The 11909-nt window shown below is 34.8% G+C and overlaps 3 protein-coding genes across 3 annotated transcripts; 2 read left to right on the top strand and 1 right to left on the bottom strand.

The window, feature by feature from the left end:
- Positions 1–23: 23 nt before the first annotated feature.
- Positions 24–2424, top strand: LOC135161544 (tRNA-uridine aminocarboxypropyltransferase 1). Its single transcript, XM_064119222.1, has 3 exons — positions 24–1211; positions 1293–1433; positions 1622–2424. Exons 1-3 carry the CDS (start codon positions 969–971, stop codon positions 2090–2092), a joined length of 855 nt encoding a protein of 284 aa, XP_063975292.1. The 5' UTR covers positions 24–968; the 3' UTR covers positions 2093–2424.
- LOC135161539 (phosphatidate cytidylyltransferase, photoreceptor-specific) lies at positions 2132–7637 on the bottom strand. The gene is made up of 9 exons (XM_064119213.1): positions 7220–7637; positions 6784–6908; positions 6611–6707; positions 6348–6524; positions 5315–5517; positions 5079–5235; positions 4461–4613; positions 4254–4382; positions 2132–4182 (listed from the first exon to the last, which is right to left on the bottom strand). Exons 1-9 carry the CDS (start codon positions 7286–7288, stop codon positions 3952–3954), a joined length of 1341 nt encoding a protein of 446 aa, XP_063975283.1. The 5' UTR covers positions 7289–7637; the 3' UTR covers positions 2132–3951.
- A 668-nt stretch (positions 7638–8305) lies between these two features.
- LOC135161548 (longitudinals lacking protein-like) lies at positions 8306–11880 on the top strand. The gene is made up of 4 exons (XM_064119225.1): positions 8306–8690; positions 8978–9245; positions 9342–9556; positions 9691–11880. The coding sequence occupies exons 2-3, from the start codon at positions 9057–9059 to the stop codon at positions 9534–9536; spliced, it is 384 nt and encodes a 127-aa protein (XP_063975295.1). The 5' UTR covers positions 8306–8690; positions 8978–9056; the 3' UTR covers positions 9537–9556; positions 9691–11880.
- Positions 11881–11909: the final 29 nt, after the last annotated feature.

Raw genomic sequence — 11909 nt, 5'->3', positions numbered from 1 at the left:
ACATTTATGTTGAATAACTACACTCCGCAGAATCACGGTGCAACTTTATTTCGATGAATTTCGCTGTCGACAATGGAACTAACGTCTTTTTTTACATATTGTAACGTTAACATAAATTCGTTTGAGAAATTGCTCCAGATGTCCACCTTTTGAGGACTAAGTGTTGAAGGGTTGAGGATTGGGAAAAATAAAATTTCACAATTGTCAGTTTGCATAAAATTTTTATTAGAAAATTATTTGAGATTTTTCAGAAATGTTTTTGCATCGAATGTTCAAAGAAATCAATTTTAAATAATTTATTTCGTAGATACTGCGATGATTTCTTCCAAATGAGAAAATATATCCAGCGGATTGATATCGTAAATCTGAAATCCAAAAAAACAAATTCAACTGCGAATAGCCTGTCGCTTTTGGATGAACCATGAATCTTAGATAGATTAAATTACCGTATTACGATAATCGTACACAATTTATATTATTTTGATTTCAACAACTTTGTATTTATATGCTATACAATAAGTTTCAAAATATTGGTCTTGTGTATGAATCTATGGATTGTGTTAATTTCAAATCTTTTTCTTGGCATAAACGAATTAAAAAAAACACTTGTAATTAAGAAAAAACCACTCGCTCCCAAATTCTGACCTTCAATTCTAAATTATCTTCAATAATTGCCGAATGATCTCACAAGAGTTCATTAAAAAATTAATTATATAGCTGGTAATACGTCCATTGAGACCGATTGTGAATAATAATTCATGGACTCCTACCTTACCGGCCGGGTAAATGTGGAACTAGTAATCCTTTCACCTAGTGAACTCTCTTCGGATCCAAACTGTTTAAGGTGGAAGAATCAAAAGTAAATAAACACGTGCATATATGTGAAATTGACACTTCAGTATTTTCAGCTGCGACAAAAAATACCGGAGCCGTAAGCAATCGAGGAACATTCTGTTATTTTATTTACGATGACCGAAGAGGTGCCTGCACTGCAGGACCGTTTGATATCCCCTGATTATGAGCGACATTTGGCAGAGAAACAGGACATTATTGATAGAGCACCTTTCCGGATGCTGAAAATTGATGATCCGAGTATTCTCAACACAGTCGAAGGAAGAGAAATATGTGAACACTGTTATAAGTCACGAAAATTTTTCTGCTATACCTGTTACTCACCAGTCATCGACAAGAAGTATTTTCCACAGGTTAAGGTAATGGGTTCCTATGCTGAGCACATTTTCTTCCTATTACGATTTATTAATCGTAATTTCAATGTTCAGTTTTAATTTCAGCTTCCGATCAAGGTGGATATTATCAAGCATGCCAAGGAAATTGATGGGAAAAGTACAGCTATTCATGCTGCACTACTGGCTCCCCAGGATGTGAACATCTACACGTATCCTCATTTTCCAGAGTTCTCACCGAATGATAAGGTGTGCACTTCCTAATAAAAGAACAGTATTTAATCTTTATTTTCTAAACGACGAGCACTCAGGATTTCCTACAGAGCTAATCCAATTTAATTTCATATAACAAATGTTTAAACAATTTAATTGGTACATTGGGGATTTGTTATCTGTTACGATATTCGAGAAATTGAAACAATAAAATACTTTTTCAGATTGTACTAGTATTTCCCACTAAAGGTGCCACAACAATCGAGAGCCTCTTCTCTCAGCCTGAAAATAATGGCACAAGTGCACTTTCCAAACTTTCGAGCCTGCCAATAACTCGCGCAGTATTTATTGACAGCACATGGCACCAGACCAACGCAATCTTCAGAGACGAGAGATTACGCGCTTTACCATGTGTAATCCTGAAGTCCCGAATTTCCCAGTTCTGGCGCCATCAGAAAAAAAGTCCCCGGTGGTATCTAGCGACTATAGAAGCTATTCATCAATTCCTCGTGGAATTACATGAGTGTGCCTATGGAAAAGTTGAAAACTATGCTCTGCAGGAAGCTAATCATTCAACGAAAGAATATTGTGGTCAGTACGATAACTTATTATATTTCTTCAAATACATGTACGAAAAAATTCATACAATTTATGACCACAATCAATTGTGGGCTTATAAAAGACCGTTGATTTGATTAAAATAAAATTCAAAGATTAGATTAAAAATAATCAAATTACTTGTTTTACATTGTAACGGTTTTATTCTCTCTCTCCCTGCTCCTACATAAATATATAGAGTATATATACTATGTTAAGGTACTTTAAACCTTAGGATAATTCCCATCAACATTCAGCCATACAGCATTTCTTCCCCTTTAATCCTTTCATTTATACTCTAAAGTCTTCTATAATGAAAAAACTTGAACAGACACATTAATTGTTGCAAGCATTTTCGTTTTGGTAATTACAAACAGAAACATCAACGACAGCATAAAATAAACTAATTTTGTCCAACGATATAAAAAAATTAACAAAAAATGTAATGTAGAATATTATGGTTTAGGTACGCCATAAGATACTTTGCGAAACCATGATTTCAGTGAATTGGTCAAAATCGTATTGTTGAATTCACAGTCAATAGAATTTTTCGGCTAAAAGCCATACTCTCGAAGCTCTTCGGTAAAGTGAACTATAAAAAACGATTGAAGTAACATACAAGGAAGAAATAGATCAATTTACGATTTTATCAGCAGTGCTTCTCTGACTTCTGTGGCACTGTAGGAGAAAAGAATAAATACTAAAAGTTCTTGCACGAGATTAAGTCAACCTATTCGAAATTAAAAGATTTTCAATAATCATAAACGATTTTTCTATAGCTCATATACGTTTCTACGAAAAATAGTCTTTTGCTAGATTTTTTTCTGCAGCATTCGTCCAATGATATTTGGATAATAAAATGAAGAGTCTCATGACTCGTCTCCTTTCCGCAAATGAAAAACGAGAATTACTATAATTCAATGGTCCTGTTTAACAATCCATTCTTCTCTTCATTGTACATTGGTATACATTTGACACTGAAAACACGCAAGGCTGTCTCCTATTTCCAGTTTTTTATTTAATTTATTCACAATGATATTGCATTCGTCGATTAATAAATTGAGCCATTCATGGAATATGCATATCGAAAAATGACTAGAGCTATCTCCACAAAATGGAATGGATATTTTAGAGATGTTGAATATTGTACACTCTCCCAGATGCCCATTCCGGTTGTGACACAATTTACTTATGCACGAGTGCGATATCTTTATCCATTTCTTGAGGCTATTACTAGCAGTGCTGGACCACATTTATATCTAATTTGCATTGACTCATTCGTTATTTTCCACAAATGGGCAATATAGGTACATTTATTTCCTACATACTCGACAAAATAATTTGAAAAAGGGAGATTGGCTTAAAGAAATAACTAAGTAAAGTAAGTAAGTTTCGTGGCAATATTTTTCTTATCAATTTCAATTAGTCATTTTGTGATGTGAATGGGAGGATCGGAATAACATAATCGAAGAGATGATTTGGTCATTAGTGAAAATTAGAAAAGAGGGGGGGAATGCTGCATGAGTTTATCTTTGGTCAAATCTAAGTATTTCCACTGTGCACCTGATCATCTCATTCAAGTATTGAAAGACGGCCATGCGGTGACAGTCAGACAAAACCGTCGATGACTGATGATAAGGATTTCTAACAATTCACAATACATCGAGATTCATGAACTATTTACATGCAAAAATATACTAACGGTCAACAATGATACTGAACAGAGACGAAAACGTATCACCTAATTGGGGAGTTGGGGAGAATAAATGTAGTCTTCCAGAATTATGAAAATAATTCATCACTGCGGTTCAACTATGGAATGATTTGTTCGTCGTTCGACGATAGGAATAATCAGAAAAATAGAAGGCTCATCTCTTTAGTCATTACCAAATAAAAGAGATAAGTCAATTAATCCCAGATCTTTTTGAATCTTCCACCGGACAGAAAAAATTGGCACTTAGGGTGCTGTTAAATTAAAGAGACCTCTGTTCTCCAGCGAATCACGAAGCGCTGTGAACAATTGTAGTTGCTGTTCAGGTTTCAGACTATAAACCGCTTGTAATAATTTTTGGGGCGATGCTGTGTGAATGAATGATGAAATGTATACATTGACAAATGTTGCCATCAGGTACTGACAGTCGAATCTATCCATTATGCCACCGTGACCGGGAATGACATCTCCAAAATCCTAGAATTTACAGTAGTATATTATGCATATTGCAAGATGGTTGGATTTTTACCTAAAATGCGTTCCCATACCTTAATTTTGAAAGCACGTTTGAATCCGCTGGCGAAGAATCCTCCAAATGGCCCAATTACAGAGCTGAATACGGACATGGATAGAGAATGGAGCAAGAATGGATAAACAGTAACTGTTTTCTTTCCAAACTAGAAAAAAATGGGTGAATTAAATTTCCCTTGCATTATTGATTTAATTTCCTGTGAATCATCAGACAATTTCCATACCACTTTAGTTATTATCTGTAAACTACTGTGAATAGGATATTCCTGTGGTCGATAAAGACTAGAAGGTTCACAGTCCATCGTCATTCTTCCCAAAGTTTCACTGTACTCAATGGGGCAGACAAAGTAGCGATATTGGCACAGTACGTACGACATCTGAAAACGACATGTATTATGATACCTAATTTTTACTACAACTAGGGTATAGTGGAACAAACTGACACAATTCAGGCAAAAATAATTTTTCTGCCAACTTTTGTTTGTTAATCTTCTTCATTACTGGTGGTGCTGATGAGAGAAATAATTTTTTAGTCAATAAAAAATAACCATGTAGTGTGAACCAAATTTCTGATAGTGGAAACATTTTCGTAGTGAGTCGACTAAAATTCTAAGATTGCTTCTTATCTCCGAGAATTTCCCTCGTTGATTCGGGGAATAAACTCGTCAACGCACATTGAGATCAAGATATAATGAGGGAGTGGAATTCGAAAGTTTGGTATATCAGTGACTTCACACCGCATATTTTTTTTATCAATTAGAAAATTTTTGTTCTCTTCAGTGCTCCAAATAAATATTTCTTTTGCGTCAATTGGATAGAAAAATCATTCAATGTCATGTTACCAATAATCCAAGTACGACAGTTGAGATACCCCCGCCAATGAAACCTTCCCACGTCTTTTTGGGCGATAGTTTTATCAAAGGCGTTCTCCCAAAGAAGAACCCGAAGACGTACGCCATGACATCATTTATCACAATCATGCTTACTGGAACAATGAACCTAAAATTGTCCAAATCAAAGCATTTGAAAAATAAACCATAAAAGAGTTCATTTGGCCATAGAAAGCAAAAGTAACTACCATATTAGTCCTTCAAATATATTTTGTATGATCAAATAACTCTGTGTGACAACAATCAAGAGCGCCACATGGGTCCACGCGAAGAGAGAGAATTGTTTCATATAATACTTCTTTACCAGTGATAAAACGAACCAAACGAATCCCACAATGTACAAGCAAAACGAGATAAATCGATGATAGGTCACCAACACCCTCAAAAGGTCCTGAAAAACAATAAATTGTACACAGTCGATGAAGATTATTATGAGTGGGTGAGGGGATTTGAATTGCCCTCAACATTTTGAATTTTCTAACATTCCTAAGCTCCCGACTAGAAACTATTGCGACGAATAAACTTGCAGACGTTTCAAAAAAATTCGGCAGTTCTCCGAAGAAATTTAAAACTATCAGAAAGGTTTAAAAATATTATCAGGTGCGCTACAAAGTTGGCACAATTTTTTTGTACCTATCTTTTCTATTATTTACCATTAGTCAGAGGACACAGCTGATATGAACTTTACAAAGGCTGCAATTATATCATAAAATTGGTTATTTAGCTATTTAAGCCTGGCTCAATTTTTCCATTTATATAATTTCTTCATGTTGCAAACCAGGAATATCGGTCAACTTTATTAGAAAATTATTTCCAATAGTTTTCCAAAGAAATTTCTAAAACATTTCGCGGTTTTTTTCTCATCAAATTCAGTCTTCTCTTATTCTGCCCGGTAAAGCCACACAGCTAGTTGAATTAATGTGTCAGAAGTCTCATTTCATATCGGATAGTTTCTAAAGGATGTTATTGATTTACTGTCTGTCCCCAGTAACAAGTAAAACGTAACTCGGATCAGAACTCACAAATTGGATTTTCAATCTAACAGCACCATTTTTCCGTCCTACTATCACATTATAGTTCTATGCAACTCTATTATTTATTCGTCACCAATGTAATACATTAGGAAAATTACTAGGCGATGGATACTAGAACATTCTGCAGTAGCAAAAATTACGTTGTATCATGAATTTATTATAACAATACGGTTTCATCATCACTTACTGTCCTATTGATGACCACAGCAAAATAATCCATTAGATTCTCTCCATAAAAGAAATAATTTGAAGTTATGAGGAAATACCAGGATAGTGACCTGAACCAGGGTAATCCGTGGATCCTGTAGACGGCATATCCGATGTTAATAATTTCCTCAAAACATTTCACTTGTACGACTAAAGTCTGGAACAATAAAACAAGGTGTTAGGCAGTTCTGTGCTATTCAGCAGCTTTTTTGGGAGAACTTTATAAATTAGAAAAATACTGACTGTGACCATCAGTGCCAAAGGCCCTCCATAAATAATAAGACCAAACCCTCCGATCATTAGCCACGTGAAAATACCCCGGATGACCCAATTTTTCCAGCTGCAAAAGAGTTAGAATACGAAGAGCAAATCAAACAAAAATTCCTAAGAGTGCGTGGGTTTTTGGTAACAACTACCGTTCGGGCAAGCCAGAAAGCACATTTCCAAGAATACTCGGGGTGTGATCCGTGCCTTGAGGGAGAGTTTTAGCCAATTCATCGACTTCCAGCTTTCCATCGTCTTCGGATTCAACGTCCTCTCTCTGTAAAAAGAAATAGGTCGAAAAAGGGGGTTTAGTATCTACGGACTTCCCTGTTTGAAAACTTAAAAATAACAAATAAAATAAATTTAACAGTATAAGATATTTTTTTAGTGCGAAATAAGTTTCGTGCTATAATTTTTTTTTTTAAAAGACCATTGTCTTATCAATTTTCCAGCAAATTCATGGGAGCTGATGGATATCAAGTCCACTAATAATTTTAATTATTGAAGTCCTGCAGCTTGATGCCCCAGAGGAACCAAAAAAATTCAATTCTTCAATACATAAACACGAAATCGTTCCACAATCTTTACCTGATCCTCGCTGATATCACCACTAATGCCTGACGTTTCCCCCACGGTTCTCTTCCGCAACTCTGACATGGTATTGCTGATTCTATTAACGCACTAATCTCCAATCAATCAGCGGATTTTTCTTCTCGTTTCAGCACACGAGCACTGAATATTACTCTACCGTAACCATCAACTGCACATTTTACATGTTTTAAATAATGAACCCAGTGGGGCGGACGTGATAGACCGTTCTTGAAATGTCTCGCGCAAGTTAAAATCGTAGGTTAGCGCAACGTAACGTACACAGTAATCGGACGTATTCGGATGATTTCGTTGCGTATTGAAAAATCGATTATTGCTATGAACGGTCTACACTACACGGGCAGTACAGGCGCACGTCATTCAATGTGTTGCAACCAGCTGTCATTACATTGAATCAGTGGCAATGGTGGAAATGGATGGTGAATGTTTCTTGTTGACTCTCCCTTCTCTTTTCCATTCGAGTGGGGATAAAAACAGAAAAAAAATCCATTGCCAGGGAAATGGCACATGGTAATTATGCAAATAGGCAATGTTATTCGTCAGGTGAAGAGATTCTCTATTGGTATTCGATAATATGTGTAGAATTATCGTATGTAAAATCATATTTATGCAAATAATTCTCTAGAGAAGTTTCTAGATTCCAAGATATTCCCTAAATACTGGTCAAAAGTCTTTGAAGTTTATCAAAATGACGTCAAAAATCTACGATTACATAGGATAATTGTATCAATGAAAATAATTTATGAAATTCCAGCTTATACATGAGTTTAAATGAAATGGCGGTAATTTCAGCATTTCCGCCATATTGTCGATCCGTCGATAATGGAGAAAACATGGTGGACTTATCAGTGTATTAGAAAGCACACAGGTAGGTGTTAGGCCATTTGACATTTTACTACGTGTCATCCTGTCCGGTGACGTCTTAAATACCCTAAGGGCTTCAACAAATATCGTCCCGTGCAGGCAACATTTTTCACAATTTTACATCGTTTTTTAAAAGATTTTTTAGTTTGATGGATGGAATATATTACTCTCCACATTTTCAGAAGGGAAATGCACACTGTAACAGCCACTATAAATATAGCATGTCATTTGACCGTCACTTGACGGGTCATGTGACGCGTCTGTAGTAATTTCAATGACCGCATTCTCATTGTGGCGCTAGTGGATTTGGACCTCTTTTGGCCAATTCCACTCGACCATGCGATCATAATGAATGATCTCTTTTATTCATGACCGTAATATTAGACACAACAAAAAAAATACAGAAGGAAGAAAGAGAAAAAAAAATTGTCGCAAATCGAGTAAAAGTTTTCACAAGACTATAGTATATATAGAATACAATAGATTAATTTCTAATTACCTATATGTACATAAGGTAACGTGTTTAATCTGAGCCAAAGGATTCCAAGAAGCCAAGCAAGCTTGCTTGAATTGTCCTTAATCTGAGGTAAGTTAGTAATTTCTCATTTCTTTACGCGGGTAAAATTTCATTGAAAAACAAATATCTTCAACCGAATTAGACAACAGACACACGGATGTCTATTGTTCTAATTAAATGGTCACAAAATTTATTATTTTTTCCAAGATTTCTTGCCCACAGACAACGTTTACATATTCGCTTGATGTTTGGGTGCCCATGAGTTTGTCTGTGCCCTTCGTGCTCCTTATTTTTAAGCACATGCACACCAATATTGTGTACCTGCCTTAACCTAAAAGGCCCAACCATTTTTTCAGGTTTAACTCATCATCGGAGTGGTTTTTATGAATACACAGAATCCACTTAAAAGACGAATCGTATAAATACAAATTAAAAATGGCAGGAGAACAGCAACAATTTTTTCTCAAGTGGAATGATTTTCAATCGAACATGGTGTCGTCGTTTAAACATCTCAGAGACGAAAAGAGTTTTACAGACGTGACACTTGCCTGTGATGGACAAACGTGCAAAGCTCACAAAATGGTGCTTTCAGCGTGTAGTCCCTACTTCAAATCTCTCCTTGAAGTGAGTTTTTTTTGTGCCTGTTTATTCTCCAGTTTTTTTCGTAGTTTGCCGTGAAGTTTTCCACCATTTAAATATTTTTTCTCTTCTACATGACAGGAAAATCCGTCCAAACATCCAATAATTATCCTTAAAGACGTTGCATATAGTCACCTCCAAGCAATCCTCGAATTTATGTATGCTGGAGAAGTTAATGTCTCTCAAGATCAATTGCCAGCATTCTTGAAGACAGCAGACAGGCTCAAAGTTAAAGGTCTCGCTGAGGCACCTGGTGCTATTAAGAGAGAAGGCTAAACCCTACTTACTTAGCTATGGTGAGTGAACAATCATGATTTCAAATCATTTTACAATATTTTAGAACAGTTTGAAGAATTCAGTGATTTAATTATATTTTCTTTATGCAAATATTCTGCTCAATGAATCATCAATGATGAAACTAATGTTTCAGGTGTTATTGGAAGTGTGCAGACTGAACGAGTGGAATGTATGTGTAAACAAGTAAGATAATTGGAATGAAAACGAAGGAGAAACTGAAGCGCTACACTCACACATATACCATAAAACATGTAATACACAGCGTAAGTGAAGAATTTCACCTTCTGGTTCATGACTTGGATCAACATCACACCAGTTATGGATCAATGATTTTTAAACTTTTTCTATCCCTCTTTTTCCTTCCCGCCCATATATTATTCCAAATGTAGAATTATTGTTGCAAGATTCACTGAAAGATTTATATTGATCAATGATTGTATGTTGATGTCAGTTTTGAACCTTAGGCGATGTACACTAACCATAAACGTTGATTATATTTTTTATTAGAAAAAAATGCTGCAAATTAAAGTTCAAAGGGAATAAGAACTATATAATAAGCAGGTCATAATAGTTTTATACACACTTTGGTCGGGGCACTTTGTCAAGTTATAATTATTAAATGAAAATTAAATTAATCTTTTTTTAAAAATAATTAAATTTTACTTCGATGTTTCAAGTATTTGTCGATCAATTTATCATTCCCAAAACTTTACGTAGTCATTACAGTATGAAATGGTGAAAGAGAATAAGTTAAAAACATTTAATTATTTTGCAATTAATATTTTTAAAAACGATGGAATATTCATTACGAGAATAATTACATGGACAATGGGAACGCGCTTTCGACTCTGCTCTCCAAACTGATTAACTGTCGAGATGTTGTTTCTAATGTGAGCATTACCTATAAGCCTTTGACCTGAATATTATATATTATTTACATGGTATTTTCGATGGGCATTCAAGAAAACAGATGGGTTTACAGAGTTGATAGCGAGAGTATCAATAGATGAAATAGTATTACATGCATAAAAATTACTACGGTAAAGATGCCCACAAATTTTGAACCTAGTCCCTTTCACCGTTTCCCGATAGAACTATCTTTTAAACTCCTTAAATATCAATTGGCAATTGCCCCGGTCACTTGTTTCAAGGGTATAGAATCCAGTTTGCTAGAAAAACGTAGACAATTATTAAGTGAATACTGCAGACTGATTCGATTCTCCTCTTGCATTAAATTGACAATTATTGTGTGAACAGATGGAAAATTCAATAAAAAAAAAACCAACAACACAATCGATGAAAAAACCTTTTCAGTCTTTTGAAATTTTATCTTTGCATAGTTACCATTTTGAAATTGGAATTTTCACAAAGGAGACCTTGAAAATCCTTACGTTTTCCATAGACTACAGAAGGTTAACTCTAACTATTTGAAATTCTAGTAACAGTGATTCACCCTAACCAAATACTGCCAGGGTTGTACCGGCGTATTTACATTATTACCGATAGACCAAATTTATTTATGATAATAATATATTGAGGGTTAATTGTCCTGAAGCCGTTGGAGGTATAATGTGACATAAAACTATGAAGAAAATATGAATTTTTTATCGCCAATTGCGCACAGTTCCCTTACCACTTGGAACACTACCAGTATCATCAGTATGTGTGTGGATAGACAATTGAGTTGACAACATTGTTATAAAATAATTCACATGAGCATATATGGATGAGTCTATATGATGCTAAATTATATTCTTAGATACTGATAATGATGAAAAAAAATCTAAACCATAAAGATATTCTCAGTAACAACGTACAAATTTATTCCCGAATTGATTTTCGTTATCGAAACATATTCAGTAAAATTTCGTATGAAGAATGGTCATATCTGAGCTATAATTTTACGTAACTTTGAAATTACCGTAGTTTTACCTATTTCGCTTCGATTTAGAATACGTTATAGTTCCCAAAAATCAGTTGGATTCTGTTTTCATTCCAGGAATTCGTATGTTTCGAGTGTTTTTTTTCTATTTCATCTATGATTCTCTCGATAGATTAGAGACTAGAGAATCTTATGATGATTCTCCACGATAAGCCTTGGTAATCAAGAATTGATAAATTTAATTTAATCAAAGCACTTTGAATCCAGGAATTTGATCTTCCGTTCACTCAATTTTTTCAATTTCCCTTCTCATCCGTGTGTATTTACATTATTGAATTATTGTAAGCGAATTCTGGAGTTAATTTTACTGTAAACTCGGATCGACAATGATAAATAATGTTGAAATATGAAATAAAAAGTGTAAATACATAGGAAATCATACTTCCAGCCTTTTTTGTCATAAATTTCTT

The sequence above is a fragment of the Diachasmimorpha longicaudata genome, chromosome 4 (assembly GCF_034640455.1).
Source record: "Diachasmimorpha longicaudata isolate KC_UGA_2023 chromosome 4, iyDiaLong2, whole genome shotgun sequence".
NCBI classification, from domain to species: Eukaryota; Metazoa; Arthropoda; class Insecta; order Hymenoptera; family Braconidae; genus Diachasmimorpha; species Diachasmimorpha longicaudata.
This window is presented reverse-complemented; position numbering and strand designations above follow the sequence as displayed.

Coding starts and splice junctions, on each gene's coding strand:
- LOC135161544 (XM_064119222.1), top strand. CDS start 969: ATGACCGAAGAGGTGCCTGCACTGCAGGACCGTTTGATATCCCCTGAT. Junction 1,212..1,292: donor AGTATTTTCCACAGGTTAAG/GTAATGGGTTCC, acceptor TTTTAATTTCAG/CTTCCGATCAAGGTGGATAT. Junction 1,434..1,621: donor AGTTCTCACCGAATGATAAG/GTGTGCACTTCC, acceptor ATACTTTTTCAG/ATTGTACTAGTATTTCCCAC.
- LOC135161539 (XM_064119213.1), bottom strand. CDS start 7,288: ATGTCAGAGTTGCGGAAGAGAACCGTGGGGGAAACGTCAGGCATTAGT. Junction 6,525..6,610: donor CTTTGGCACTGATGGTCACA/GTCAGTATTTTT, acceptor TTATTGTTCCAG/ACTTTAGTCGTACAAGTGAA. Junction 4,614..5,078: donor CTGTCGTACTTGGATTATTG/GTAACATGACAT, acceptor TGTCGTTTTCAG/ATGTCGTACGTACTGTGCCA.
- LOC135161548 (XM_064119225.1), top strand. CDS start 9,057: ATGGCAGGAGAACAGCAACAATTTTTTCTCAAGTGGAATGATTTTCAA. Junction 9,246..9,341: donor ACTTCAAATCTCTCCTTGAA/GTGAGTTTTTTT, acceptor TCTACATGACAG/GAAAATCCGTCCAAACATCC.